This window comes from Merops nubicus, unplaced genomic scaffold (genome assembly GCF_000691845.1).
Source record: "Merops nubicus isolate BGI_N331 unplaced genomic scaffold, ASM69184v1 scaffold7335, whole genome shotgun sequence".
NCBI lineage: Eukaryota > Metazoa > Chordata > Aves > Coraciiformes > Meropidae > Merops > Merops nubicus.
Window position 1 is genome coordinate 83,801 of NW_008607634.1, and position 14,445 is coordinate 98,245.

A 14,445-nucleotide genomic window follows, 5' to 3' on the forward strand; every position below is an offset into this window, starting at 1 on the left:
TGGGAGTCACTAATAAAGGTTGTACCAACAAGCTGCAAAATCAGTGTTAATAGTCATCCAGATTCTTGCTAAATGTAACTTGCATCTTTGGATTTCTTTCGATATGCCTATAGCTACCTACTTTCTAAGTATAGTAGACAGCAGCTGCTTCCAGTTCTGGGGGCAGCTGGACAAGGACCACCAGCTCTGCTGGGCTCCTCTCAGGAGGAGGTGATTGGGACCTACCACTCAAGCCCTTGTGTTGCAAGACTACTTCTCATTTACCTCCACAAAACCTGCCTGAGTGAAATGCACGAGGTTTGCCCTTAAAAGCATGAAAAGACAACAGCTCCTCCAAAAAGATGGAAAGGTCTTCCCTTTATATCACTGCAGATTTTACTAAGTATCTTAATGTGAACAGGATTCACTTCCAGGAAAAAAACCTAGCTGTGTCCTAATTCTTCCTAAGAAAATGTGCTAGGAAATCACTGAGCCAAAATAGACCTTCTCTGCAAGCACAATTATTGCAGCACACTGTGATAGCTGCCAGCAATGATTATAGTCCAGCAGAGTAGAAACCTAATTTTCAGGCAGGGCAGGTAGAAGACAAGCAAAAAATAAAAAAGATGGAGAAAGAAAAAGCAGTCGGTTAGAGAACAAGGGTGGTGGTGGTGGTAGTGGGGTGAGCAGGAGGAAGAGATTATCTACCTTAGATTCTATGAAGAGCACTCATTTTAAAACAGTTCTTTCTGTTTAGCACCAGCTTCATTCTTGTTTGACAGATTACTTTTTCTTTCCCTTTCCTCTATGTAGTTTCTGGCTCAGCAGGGTCAGTTTAACCTTATGTGATACATTCTGTTGTTCTCCTGCCTTCACACTGATACTGCATTGCATTTCTATAGGCAGTCAGATAATACTGCCTTGACTGAGAGCGGTGAATACCAAACAGACTTCCAGAAATTATTCACATACAGAGACACAGATATTAAACTTAGGATTTCCCAAGTTCTGTATGCATGTAAGTGCAGGGTTACCTTAGAAATACAGAATACTGCTGTGCATATGCAGATATAAACATGGTCTCCTAAATGGCAGCTGCCATTTCAAAGAACCAGCTAAAAAGAAGATGTGACAAAGAGATGCTGAGGAGAGAAGAAGTGGTCAGACAGAAAGCAAATGAAGTTATAGATGAGACACTCCCTGAAGTGGCAGGATTGTGAGGTCGTAGGATGGAAATGAATGTAAAAAACTGTTTTGAAATAGTTTAGAACAGGTTTTGGTGATATAAATCACAGGACATAAAAATTATTCCAAATTACTAGCATATTCAGTTCCTCTTGTAATGCCTTTTCTACCCAAAAAGCCAATCCTTCCCTTCCACCACACCACTTTTTTTCTAGGACTTACTCTGAAAACTCCAGGCAGACCAGCATAAAACTCCAGAGGCCAGTATAAGGGCCCAGGATTGAATGTGTATAACTATGCAGCACCAGGCTGTACTTAGTATTTCTAAAATATGTGAACATTTTTTACAGAAAGGTTAACCTCAATCATTTCAGAGTCTGAAGAGTGAGCTGAAATACACTCAGATTTTTAGCTTGTATTTGCTCGGAGAGAGAGGAAACACCACTAAATCAGCAGGGAGAACGCAGTGCACCCCTGCACAGAGAGGCATTTTACCCTCTGTCATGAAGATGAGAGATGAAGAAGAAAAATAATTCTCTACACCTCAGATTGACAGTGCCTGCTGACTAGACAATAGATGGCTGAAGACGGAGGAAAAAACCCCAGGGTATTAATGAGAGCAGAGAAAGCAGCCAAGAGTGCTCTCTTTGCATAGCATCTTAAGAATGCTGCAAATTATTCATGCTTTTAGAGATGGAGTTGTTTCTCACCATCATTTCACTATGACATCAGGACAAAACATAAGGTGATATAAAATTCATTCAAAGTGATTTTTATTCTCCTATCCCCAGAAAAATTTTTGAATGACTTTGAATCTCACCTTTGACAAACACACAAATTGCTTGTATGCATGTTGGTTACATAACTCAGAAAAAAAGTTTGCTGTTTTCTACAACAAAGCAGATGCAACTGTAAGTACAACCCAAAAACCCCTGTTTGACAGCATGGGTTGGTTCAGCAAAATAGGCAATTCCTTGCAGAGTATATGTTGACATTTATAAATTAGCTCTGTCTACTTGAATATTTCAGAGGAATACTGCCCTGAAAAGAAAAATGAGAGCCTGATAAAACAAAACATTAAAGGAGGTTAGTTATGCAAAGCCTCAAAATGGTTCTGATAAGAGGGGAAAGCATTTCCTTTTTTCTTGCAGAGAATAATCCTGCTTAACTCAGGTGAAAAGCTGCTTGATGTGGAGGCATAACAAAGATCAAAGTGAGCAGGTAAGTCAATGGCTAATATTGCAGAAGAAAGGGGATGGCCAATTAAGAGGAAATTCAGGAACAGAAAGATTAGAGAGAATTCTTGTTTAAGGAAAACCTAAATTCAGTGGTCTGCTATTCTATGGAGTAAGAAAGAGAGTTCCAAATGAGGCAATAAGTGGGAGCAGATAGGAGGGGAGAAGTTTGAATGCTGGTCATAAAGTTTCAAAATTTTACATCTCCTTTGGTGTTGTGGCAGCACTAGCACTGCAATATTTCTTTTTTTTTTTTTTTTTAATCCAATAATTTTGCCATAGACTCTTTGTCTGGTAAGAAGCAGGGAACAAAGTTAAAAAAAAACAGTGCTTATACAAAAGGCAGCAATTCTGCAGTTGAGAAGCCATCTAGGCACACATAAAATCATTTGACAGAAATTACTGTAAATGTTTGGCTTTCTCTGTAATTGGTAGCTTTTGTTCCAGACCGAGACAGCTGTGTCAATCCCTTAATGACTGAGAAGAAAAGGGTACGGAAATCTCACAGCTCTGTCTCAAGTAAAAAACTTTGTATTTTATAATGTGCATATACTTTTAAATCCATACAGCATTTTTAAGCATGTCAGCATTTTGAAATGGCATATGCATACTTCCCAGTGGAATAAATGACCAAAAATAAGTTTTGGAAGTAAAACACTGAAAACAATCCTTTTCCCTTATTCAACAGGTTTCATGCTGTTACTGCATTAGGCTGTTTATGACTTTATCCAGGCAATGAAATACCAATCCCTGATTTTAAATTTGAAGAAACACGAATAAATATAAATTGTAAATTACAAAGCACATAAGCATTGGAATAGAATTTAGACACTGTCCTTTAATCACTGGGCTGTGCCCATCAACAGACTGTGATGATAAACACAGATGTGTTTCCATGTAGACCTGCAGGGTTGGAACTGGTTAGAAACAGCCACAAAGAGAGAGATGGTGTTGGGTGATGAGATAGGCATTTTAATTTAAACACTGGTGTAATCTGAGATCTTCCATCACCCTGATTCAGGAATGAAATGTGGAATAAATGTGATATAGTTGACTTACTCCATCTCTTCTACTGTAGAGTGGGTTCTTGGAGGTATTGAAAAAACACTATAGATTTTCTTCTGAAAATATTAAGGTACCTTAAACAGGTAGAAAGGGGCATAACAGTGAATGAAATAATGAAGCTTTATCACCTGGAAGTCTCTGACAGTTGAATCCAAAGCAATGGGAGTTAAGAGCAACTGAAACCTAGTATACAGGAGTTCATTAATTCAACTGGTCCCAAAGCAGCTACTATCCATAAACATTGATCTACTGATGATATGAGAATCATGAAGGAATTCCAGCACATTCTGAGGAGAAGCCTGAATAAAATGCTTTTAAAGGAGATGTAAGCTGCCTTGTAACCTCATCAGATGGGTATTTCTCTCAGAAAGCACTCTTCTTCTGACAGATGAGCAGAAATCTATGCCATGGACTGGAGTGATCAGAGTCATCTTCCATCTATGTGTGTGTCTGACTTTCTGAGTAGAATTGGTGTACCTCCTGAGCTTTGTTTTACATTTAGAATTTCAGTTATCTCTGGTCTTCATGTGGGTGGGGATCCCCACACAAGTCCTGTTGTTTAATTCTAAGAAACTAAGAACTGATTTGCTTTTCAAGGCAAAGTTTTACAAAAAAGGCATCAATGACGTATAACATCACTGAGGTGGATAGACCTAATATTCTATTAGTTTAAGGGAACAAGAATTCAGTTTGGTCATTCCCACTGTTATACATACTGAAAAACTACGTCTTGCAAGTCATTGCTGTAAACAACACTGTCTGCAGGACTTACATGAACACACAAATCTTCTAATCTGAACTGAAAATGCTGACCTTAGAAGGAAGTATGGTGAGTTGGGTGGGTGGCAATAGTATTAAAGGAGCTAAATATTCCATCTTAAGCTTCAATTTCTAGTTTTGCTTTGCAACATATTTTCAAACAGTCTGACAGTACAGAGATGTTCAATTTGCTTTGCTGTAGATGATGTAGGCATATACCTGTTCTGTATTTAGGTTAGCAACAATGCTGTGATAACACACAGAAATCAAGCAGTAAAACTAGCCACAAACCACTAGTTTCGTACCTGGTCTGCAGGTGAGACTAAGTAGGTAACACTGGAAAAAGGCAGCTGAAGTAGTGTATGGCAGTCCTATAGGACACTACGTTTGCAATTACTGCTGTATCTACTCAGAACCTGCATCTCATACAGTGAGCTTCTCATCTATGACTATTACAGTAGTAAAGGATGGGTCTCTGTGCCCCATCTGTAGCCACAGAAAAAGTAATTTTATTTTCTAGGAAAGGCAAAGAAATTACAGCTCCCAGGACACAGAAGAGCTCAGGAATAAGAAAGATTTCTGAACAGTATTGTGGAATTTATAAACTGCATTGAACTCTTCAAATTCCCTGACTGCAAAAATTGGTCTTTACTATCTAATGTGGGAGTGGCTGCGTGACACAGTATTGTTTACCTTCACTTCCATTACTGGGATAACTGACAGACCTTTATAATGATTTAGTGTGCACTTCCCAGAATTACTTGTTAATAGTGTAAATGGGGTAAAGGACATTTTCACAAGTTTATATTTTTAGGGGGAAAAGAAACATTCTAAATTTAATTTCATAGCTGTAATTTTAATCACAGAATACATAGGAAGAGGTTTGTAGAAAGTTGCATTAGTATCTACTAGATGACTCCATCTGTGATAATTGTGCAGGCAGTATACATCACGTAAAACTGAAAATGTCTACTTACTAAACGTAAGCAACAAAATAAATATTAGTCTTTGCATATTTGTGCTGAAGATGGCACAGCAGAGGCTCAGAAAGGAACAAATAACTGTCTAAACTGCATATTTTCACTTCAACAGTAGGTATGACACTCTTGTGCTTTTTGTTAGCACAAGCCCTACCTCATCTGACATCAATTAAAAAGCAAAAGCAGCTGCCTATGATTGAAAGCTTTTCAAGGCTTCAGTGTAATATAACAGCTGCCTTTTTTTTTTTTTTTAATGTAAATAGCTGCTTTGCTTGGAGAACTTGTTCTCTGAATTACTGAAATAATAAAACAAGAAACAGTCCTAGGATTAGATTTCATTCTCTGTGGAGTCAATGGCAAAGCCCAGCTAACTTAAACTGACTTCTTGTCAGCTCAAAAAAACAAAATATGATTTTATCTCTTCAGCAAAAAGAAAGTAAATGATTTGCAGAATTTAAAAGTACCCTATAATCATTTTAACACTTACAGAGGTAGGGCCTATGCACAAGATTAATCCCATTGATTTGCACTGGCTGGATAGGAGATTTAACCTTCATCAAAGTTAGGAGAGCTGATTCAGTTACTGCTGAAGAGTACTGGCACCTCCATTTGGACACAGAGGACTCATTAGCATCAGAGCACTCTACGCTGGAAATCTCAGAGAGCATCTCCGTTGGAGAGACAAGAGCTGCTTCAGCAACCAGCAGGTCAGTGGTTACATGATGCTTTCCTGCTCCAGATCTCTACTGCCAAATTACATGCTCTTCACAGCAACTATACACCTGCAGGAATTACACTTAATTTCCAGTGTTCGAGAAGTCACCAAGCCCTCTTCTGCCTTCTCTATAAAAGATTTCATCAGCATTAAAAAATCTTAGATGAAATAGTTTATCTGATTTTGAAGCAAAATTTATTTCAACAAATGGATCTGAATGAACTTTTTCACCTTGAGGAAGGCACAAGTAAAATGTAGTGTGAGTGAAAATACACTAGTAAACTCTTAAAAGTCCTTCTGATCTAGCTAATATGTTAATTCAGAACATATCTATATGTATGCTAATAAACAGCTGCAGATGGTATTTAATTAGCATACAGACTGACTGAGCCTCTACATTCATCTGAAAAACAGAATGTTTTTTGCAGCCAGTATACAGTCAAGTTCTTCCCAGTATAAACTCTTGTAGAAAGAAATATGGACAGGTTTGCTCCAGCCTTTTCAGTCAGACAAAACAGAAACCACCAAAGATGAGTAGGTCTTATTCTAGTCCAAATAAAAAAGAAACTGCTAAATCACTCTATGGCTTCCCAGTACTTTGGGTAAATAACAATAACGACAGCCAAAGCCCTGCATTGGTAAGAGGATATTTGGGTATGAATGTTAGCCCTGCCCACACACTGTACATTTCTGGACAATTTGGATACATCTCTGTTTGAAAGAAAAGCACAATAAATAGCAAGCATTTTCGTGATGCAGGTTGTCCTGATCTCAGCTCGATGCACCCAGCTACTTCAGTATGACACCTGCATTGTTTAATCTGACAACATCCGAGCTGCAAGTTTGTTATGCAGTTATCTGCAGTGACCTGTTACCATATACATACACTCAGCAAAACAAAGCAGAAGTAAATTTTACACTGTCCCCAAGAAGCAATTTTGTTCATCACAGTGACTGTACACTGAGGTACAGGAATAACAGGAAAGGTGAGGCAAGTAAAATATCCATTACTTGCTGACATGAGTTAGAAATGGGATTTTATTGTTTCTCATTTAGCAGGTTAATTAGTTAATTAAATTGTGCCTGCTGCCTCCATGTGGAAACTAATTCCAGGTATTCATGGATAGAAGCAGACTGATGCCTCCAATCTGTATGCTCTTTGTTCTACAAATGCAGTAGTAGGCAGTGACACTATCAGTGTGCTTAATGTAGTAAACTGAACCTTCAAATATTCGTAATAAAAGGAAAAACTTAACCAGCAGGCAGTACACAGTCTTTACAGCTGGTGTCAATGTGCTATTTTTTGATTACTAAGGTACTAAGATTGGACCTATACTGATTCATGGCAAATGTCCTTTCTATTAAAAGAATGTAAGATTAGGTCTATTCATTCTCAAAGCACTATTTTGGAAGCATTAGTTTTATGACAAATGTATCTCAATGCAACAAGTGTGATGCAACAAGTTTTCAGGGGCATGGATCTTTATAGTTTGCCAAAGTAGCCTTTCCCAGTGCCTGTCCACTGTTCAATGAAGGTCCACAGATGGATCCATGCAGCTTCTTGGAAAGCACATCCTGGCTTCTGAGAAATTCACATTGTGATTTGTCAACAAGGCACTTCAGCAACATTCCAGTCTAAGCTGCAAAATTATTAACTACTCCTAAAAGAATGGAGCAGCCTGTAATTGTCAGAAAACTCAAACACCAGAATTACTGTCCTTAAGGGAAAATAATAAGGCTAAGTTTTTTACTGATACAGAAATAAACACTCCTTTGCACAGCTTGAAAAAGATTTCTGAACTATAACCCAACACGTTTCCAGGGACTGTTGGAAATGAACTTTCCCAGCCTGCTGCCTGAGGTGTTCCCTTCCTTGCTGACACTTGACTCTGGGGCTGAGCTGGGGCTCCAGAGGGAAACATCCCTGCCAGATTGAGTCCTCAGGCAGTACCCTCACCTGCTCTTTGTGTTCTGGGATCAGCAAGGTAACCACAACAGAACAAAAGATCAAAAACCACCCTTGAAGACTTGTCTCATTCTACTGATATGTAGATATATTTTTTTTTTTATTTCTGGAATTCCATCTTATTGTAGCTTTGGACAAATTGATATGGAATGCAAATGTCCTAAGTAAAAAAATATCCTTTTTTCACCCTCTCCTCCTTCTTTTTGTTTGTTTGTTTGTTTGTTTGTTTGTTGTTTTTTGGTGGCAGGCAAGGTATCTTCAAATGGGTTGTTTTAACTTCTTATGAGTTGCATGCCGGAGATGGGAACACACAGAAAAATAGTTCACAGTACTTTTTGAAAAAGAGTATGGACTAGACTTTACAATACTGCCTCCTGCCCATTTAGCTTTGGTAAGCTTCCACACTCATATTTTAGGAACATCTTGGCATAAACTTTTTTAAAGAATTCAGTGTAAATATGATGGTAGAGAAAATACATAAATCATAACCAAAACCCTCTCCAACCTTTGTAACCTACAGTTACATATGCAGGCCTGTATATTCTACTTCATTTTACTTAGTCTTTTATACCATAGACCGCATTAAGCACCTTGCTCCGAATAAATTTCTGAATACAAACGCTGATGCTTGTAGTATCAACACAGCAAACTTTACAATTTACTAAAAGCTACTCATTAAACCAAGAAGCAGAATTTGCTCAGTCCTGCACACCTAACAGATGCAGAGCTCTCCTCTGCTGTGGTCTCACCTTATCATCCAGCTTGTGTACTCAGATTTTATTCAATAAATGAAACTTAGTTTTTAATCAAACAGAACATTGCACATCATAAGAATGATGTTCCCTGGCATACAATTCAGAGACAATTCTTTAACAGTGAAGTTCAAAATGTCTGAACTTGAAAAACCTGACATTCTGTGAAGGGGTTAATTTTTGTTATGATCATGGTTTTTGCTGAGCCACCACACTTACATTAAATGTATAAAAGAGATGTCAGTCTTTTCACACATTCTAAGTAGATCAAGTAGAAAAATTACTTCCAAGATAGCTTTTTGTTTCTTTCCAGAGATTAACTTGCATTTTATTTTCTCTCTCTACATATGTGACCCATCTACATATATGTACTTTACTATAAGAGCATTTTTCTCCCTGTATGCTGTTTGCACTTAATTGTTTAGTGTTACAATGTAATACTATAAGCCTCTCCTGCACTGTCTACTTTGCTCCCTATGAATTCAGCAGCCACAGAGTCAGACAGCCAGGAACACTCATCATGAACCTAGGGAATACAGCCATGATCAATTTGGTTGCTGCTGTAAAGTAAGCTCAAGACCCATGGAGGTCACAGTACACCTTGACAACAATAAATGGATTGGAAAAGTACTTTTGTAGAACAATCATATTTTTCTGAGAGTCTTTAATGAAAATGAGATCTTTGGAGGGGAAAAAAAAAAAAGGAAAATAAATAAAAAAGTACTATCTTGATGTAGTTCATCTAGGCAAGGGAAGACCAGTCTATACCTTATGGTTACTGACTTCTTGTGAATAGCTAAAGAGTGCCTGAAGTCTGCTATACAGTACTGAATTCTGATTGTGGGGGGAAGAAGGTGGCCAGAGACTGCTGTACATCCAGTTCTGTCAGCTATTTACATTGCAACAGCATAGCAGAACTGCATACTGCTGTCATGTCTTCCCTGAAAAGTTCTTGGGATACTCTCCTCTTTGCTACCGTCCAAGGTACATGCCAGGTGACTGTGGTACATTTATGACTAGTTATGCATGAGGAATGCTGACCACTTTTTGATGGGTGCATGAACTGCTGGTTACTGAAAAGAACACTACACTTTTGGCAAGTTAAATCATATAAACACACACCTTCTATTTTGCAAATCTGCCTATAAGAGTAGCCTTTTTCTTTTAACACTTCCTAACCTGTTTTTTCCCATTTCACTCCCGTGGTATTTATTACTCTATGCCATATTTTAAATTAACATTAAAAGGCAGAGGATAAATTCACAAAAAAAAAAAAAAAGGTTTCAGAAAATGAAACTTCTGTAAAGCACCTGAGTCAATCTTTCCTGAGCGTTACCCTACTCAAAGCATTGCAGACTGTCATCAGGCTGGAATTCCAGGAAGCTGCAATACGAACCAAAATCAAAGCTCAGAATAAAGATCAAGTTATAAAACTGAAGCGTACCTATTCAGTTAGTTTGTAAGAAATAACCCTGGAATTGAATCCCAAGTTTTTTTACAATGTGATTTTGTTTCAAAAGTGCTTCTGCAAAAGCAGCCTTACGGACCCTTCAGAAATTGTTGAAAGATACTGTGTTCTTCAGGAAAGTTTAAGTATGTGTTAAAGTGACAGCCTTGCCACTGCAGAATAGGAGTGTTGGAGACAAGCTGTTTTTTCTTTTCTTGTCACACATCTCCATAGTAAAATAATAGCTCTAGTGATACTTGTGCAGCTCTGCAGCACCTTTAAAATGTGATCCCAGTGACGGATAAACAATTATGCTTCCTTCTGAGGTTTTCTGTATTTGAATGAGGTAGAATTTTAATCATGATATGCCTGAGGATGACTGAAAAGTAATAATATCCATACTGTATTAGCTGGATTTTGTCCTGACAAAGGAACGGCAGAGGAATTTACAGTCTGTTGGCTTAGTCACTTTAAATGAGAAAATATAAATTAAAGCAAACAAAACTTAGCATGATATAATATCCTTTTACAGTTTGAATCACAGTGATCAGATTTGTGAAATCCTTCAACAGGCACCTGAAAGACTTGATAAAAACAATGAGTTCTCTCTTTGCCTTTAAGGAAAATGTGAACATACCAGCTCCTTCTTCTTCATGCATTCCATGAGGACAATGAAGAGGTGCTGGGCCTGGGTTCGGGTGTATGTGAAAGTCTTCTGTATGGTAACTAGCAACTGGTCCCTCAAGGACTCATTGATAAGTCTGAAATTCAAAAAGAAAAAATAAAGTGGAAAACCAAACATAAGTGAACATTGCAACTTCAGCCAAGGGTCGAACAATTAAGAGACAACGAATCACTGCTGGTTGTTTTGGACAGGTCTGAAGGACATGAAGAGTTGAAACCACCAGAGACAAATTGGCAAACACTGTTCTAGAAAAACATGTTGATCATATTGGAGTCCGTCATCTCCCGAGTTTTTATTTCAGTTCCCACATACTGCATGAGAGAAGGTTGGTCAAACTATCAGCTCTGTGGCTTTTCACAACAAAATCAAGAACCACACTTGACAGTCTGGATTTGAGAGAGACCAACACTTCTAGGTGAACTGAAGACCCCTTTCTATCAGTGAGTTAGCAGAATTCAATTCAAATAGCAGCAACTTCAAAGAACTATCAGAAGCAGACAGTATTATCTAAAAGTCACTGTCACCTTATGGCAGTTGATTCAGGAGAAAAATGACCAAACCCATGTTTATTTCATACTGTTGGTAAAAGTTGCCTGTACTCTGCACCAGGAAAGCCCAAATAAGACTGCAGGATATTCATTATACAACTGAATTTCAAATATGATTTAATTACCTAGTCTTTATGCCTACAGCAAACATGTTGTTAGAAGAGACAACGAATAGAAATAGGAAAGAGGTACAGAGGTATATAGGAGAATACAGGAGGCCTGGCATACAGACTGCGCAAGTTCTCTACTATCTAAATTTGACTTTGTAAATATCTGTGTTGAGTAAGACTCCACAAAGCAGCTTGGAAGACATATATCAACGTGTTTGGGTTAAAATAAGTTTCCATGGGGTTTTAGACCACACCGTGGATCACTGTTCTTTCTATGCCTGGCTCCTCCTGTTGTCTTCTACTTTATTACAGACCCCTCTCAAATGGAGAGTCTACCTCTGTGCTTTCTCTTCTCATTGAGGAGCAGTATGACCCTAGATGTGCTTTTTTCTTGGGATACTGGAGAGGCAACAACACTGCATTTATGTGTCAGTCATTATGTAAGCACCCTGCAGCATGAGCTGCTTCCCTCGTAAGAAGTCAACATATGATGAGTGAAAACCTTCAGTCCTCTTGGAGAGCTGAACAGCAGAGGACTTCCTGTGTGGGGTTTATAAGAAAAATAACCTGACCTCCTGCAGAGAAGCAAGTATGTTGTAATCACATGGGAGGGTGAAACAAGATGTGAGAGCACAAATAGATATGTACATTCACCCTGTGTTAAAGAGAATGAGCTTGGAAAGGCTGACACCCTGAAAAGCACAACAAACTCTGAATTGCAGATTAGTAGGTCATATATGATAGAAATTCTGGAGCCCCTTTTATAGGTACTTTGAAAACAAAAATCAGTTGGAAATTTGCATTAATCAAGAAGACTGTTCTTAAAAAAATTGTGCTATCGCTGTAAACATAAGTGTTTCAGAAATACACAATTTTCCATTCTCCAAACTAGGAAAGCAAAAAGGAGATAATCACTAGGAACAAGTTTCCTAAAAACACCAACTGGACAATCCAAAAAGAGATTTAAATAAAGCTCTAATTTCCTTTGGAAATGATATATGAAAGTAAACAAAACTACATGTGTTAGAAGATATCAGATCAAAGTTTCCAACTATGTCACCCAGCTGGGACAAATACAAATTCTGCCAGGCTAATAAAGGCTAAATCTATGATACAAACTAAACCAAGTGTATGTAGAAGAAACAACTTCACAGATGACTATGAACAAAATAATGGGACTTGCAGGTGTTACTCACTATGCAAAGACAACCACATTTGTTGCACATACAACTTTAGTACACACTTTTTTTTTGAAGCACAGATTTAATTTCAGACATGGGAAAAAAAAATCGCTCCTTGAGTCTTGTGATTAAAGGTCTATCCTAGAATACAGGAGATTCTCAGCCACTAACTTGGGAACAGTGTATTCAGCAGCCTCTACCACAGATTATGAACCTCAGAAGCGTGTAACTCCACAGGCATAAAACTGTCCACTTGTATTGGGTCTGGCCGAGCTGATTTCCCCATGGCAGCCCTCCTGGTGCAGAGCTGCTGTGTGTGGAGTTAGAAGGGTGCTGGTAACACCCGTGTTGTGACTGCCACTGAGCAGTGCTCACACAGCACCAGGGGTCTTCATAACATTCCCCCTTCAGTGGGGTGGGGGGGCAGGAGCCTGGGGGGGGACATATCCAGGACAGCTGACCCGAACTGACCAGAGGATCCATGCAATGTGATGTCAGCTCAGCTATGAAGCTGGTAAAAAGGGGAGGGGTGGAGGAGTGGGGATGGGAGTGGAACTACTCCTCAGTCCTCTGGAGCAACTGCTATGCATTTTGGAGCCCTGCTTCCCAGGAAGGGGCCAGCCATTGCCTGGGGATGGGAAGTAGAGAAAAAAAATCTTTGGTTTTTTTTTTTTTTTCTCTCTGCTTTCACGGACAGCATTGCTTGGCTTTTGCTCTCCAATTAAACTGCCCGTGTTTTTACCCACAAGGGTTTTTGTCTCTATCTTATTTTCCTTTCCCCTTTTGCACTGTGGAGGAGGGAAAGGAAAGGAGGATGGTGACAGAGTGGCTTGGTGGGCATCACTTGCTCACAGCCAGAGCTAACCCACCACACCACTTTACTGGCCTGAAACTCTACAGTCATGACTTTCTTCAAAGACAGCATATTCCCACTCTACGAAAACTGGATAGTGTCAGATGAAGATAGTAGTTTATAATCTTTCTACTAGGCTTCAGTTGAGAAAATACTTTGCCATGTACCAATAAAGTTCTGTTCAGGATGTTTTGATGGTGTGATTCCCTGAATTCTGCTTTATTTGCCATGTAAGCAATACTGCAACTAACTTGCTCCTACCTAAATGAAATGTCCCATAACAGGACAATTTAATCTGTTCTTTAATTTTGTTCCCTTATGTAGTTCAAATCCGTTCTTTCAATTCCTAAAAACTGAAGACAAGCCCATTTACCTACCAGTCCAGGTAGGTCAACTTTTTTTATTATTTTTTTTTCCCCTAGAGGAGCTGGATTGCTGATGGAATTTAGAGACATACTGTCAAAAATATGGCATTTAAAGCAGAATTACACACATCAATTTTAGTTACAGAAAAAAATATAATTGTTGCTAGGTGTGATTTTATTTTTGTTGTTGTTGTTGCCTGTTTATTTTTTGCTAAAGAAGATGACAACATTAAATTAGTTGCATCAGATTATCAGAACTGATTTGTATGGCCCTACCATAGGAAGAAAGAGCAAAAGATGTTAAAAACACTGAATTGACTAAATAAAGTGAAATTCAATTTCTGTCCAAGATATGCTGAAAGATTAAACAGCAAAGCAGAACTCCCTTCATTGCTTTGGCCGATTCAGAAGAGACAGATGACAGCATTTTGGCATCCTTTCTCCTCAGAGGGAACTTTTTTTTTTAAGTCAAGCCTAATATTTGAGGAGATAATAGATATTCCGTTCAATAAGATTACAGTCTTTCAAACTCACGGCATATAAGTTTCTAGTGAAAATTGGAGAGGATTTGAAAGATCTAGCCCATAGCCAGCTCCCTAAATTATTTAGTCTTTTTTTTT

General features: G+C 38.4%; 1 protein-coding gene across 1 annotated transcript in view; it reads right to left on the minus strand.

Annotated features, from left to right (window-relative positions):
• LOC103772669 (transient receptor potential cation channel subfamily M member 3-like) overlaps positions 1–14,445 on the minus strand; it is an 87,742-nt gene that overhangs the window by 71,668 nt on the left and 1,629 nt on the right. Inside the window, 1 exon segment of the mRNA XM_008940009.1 lies at positions 10,721–10,844. Within this exon segment, the coding sequence (XP_008938257.1) occupies positions 10,721–10,844 (124 nt within the window).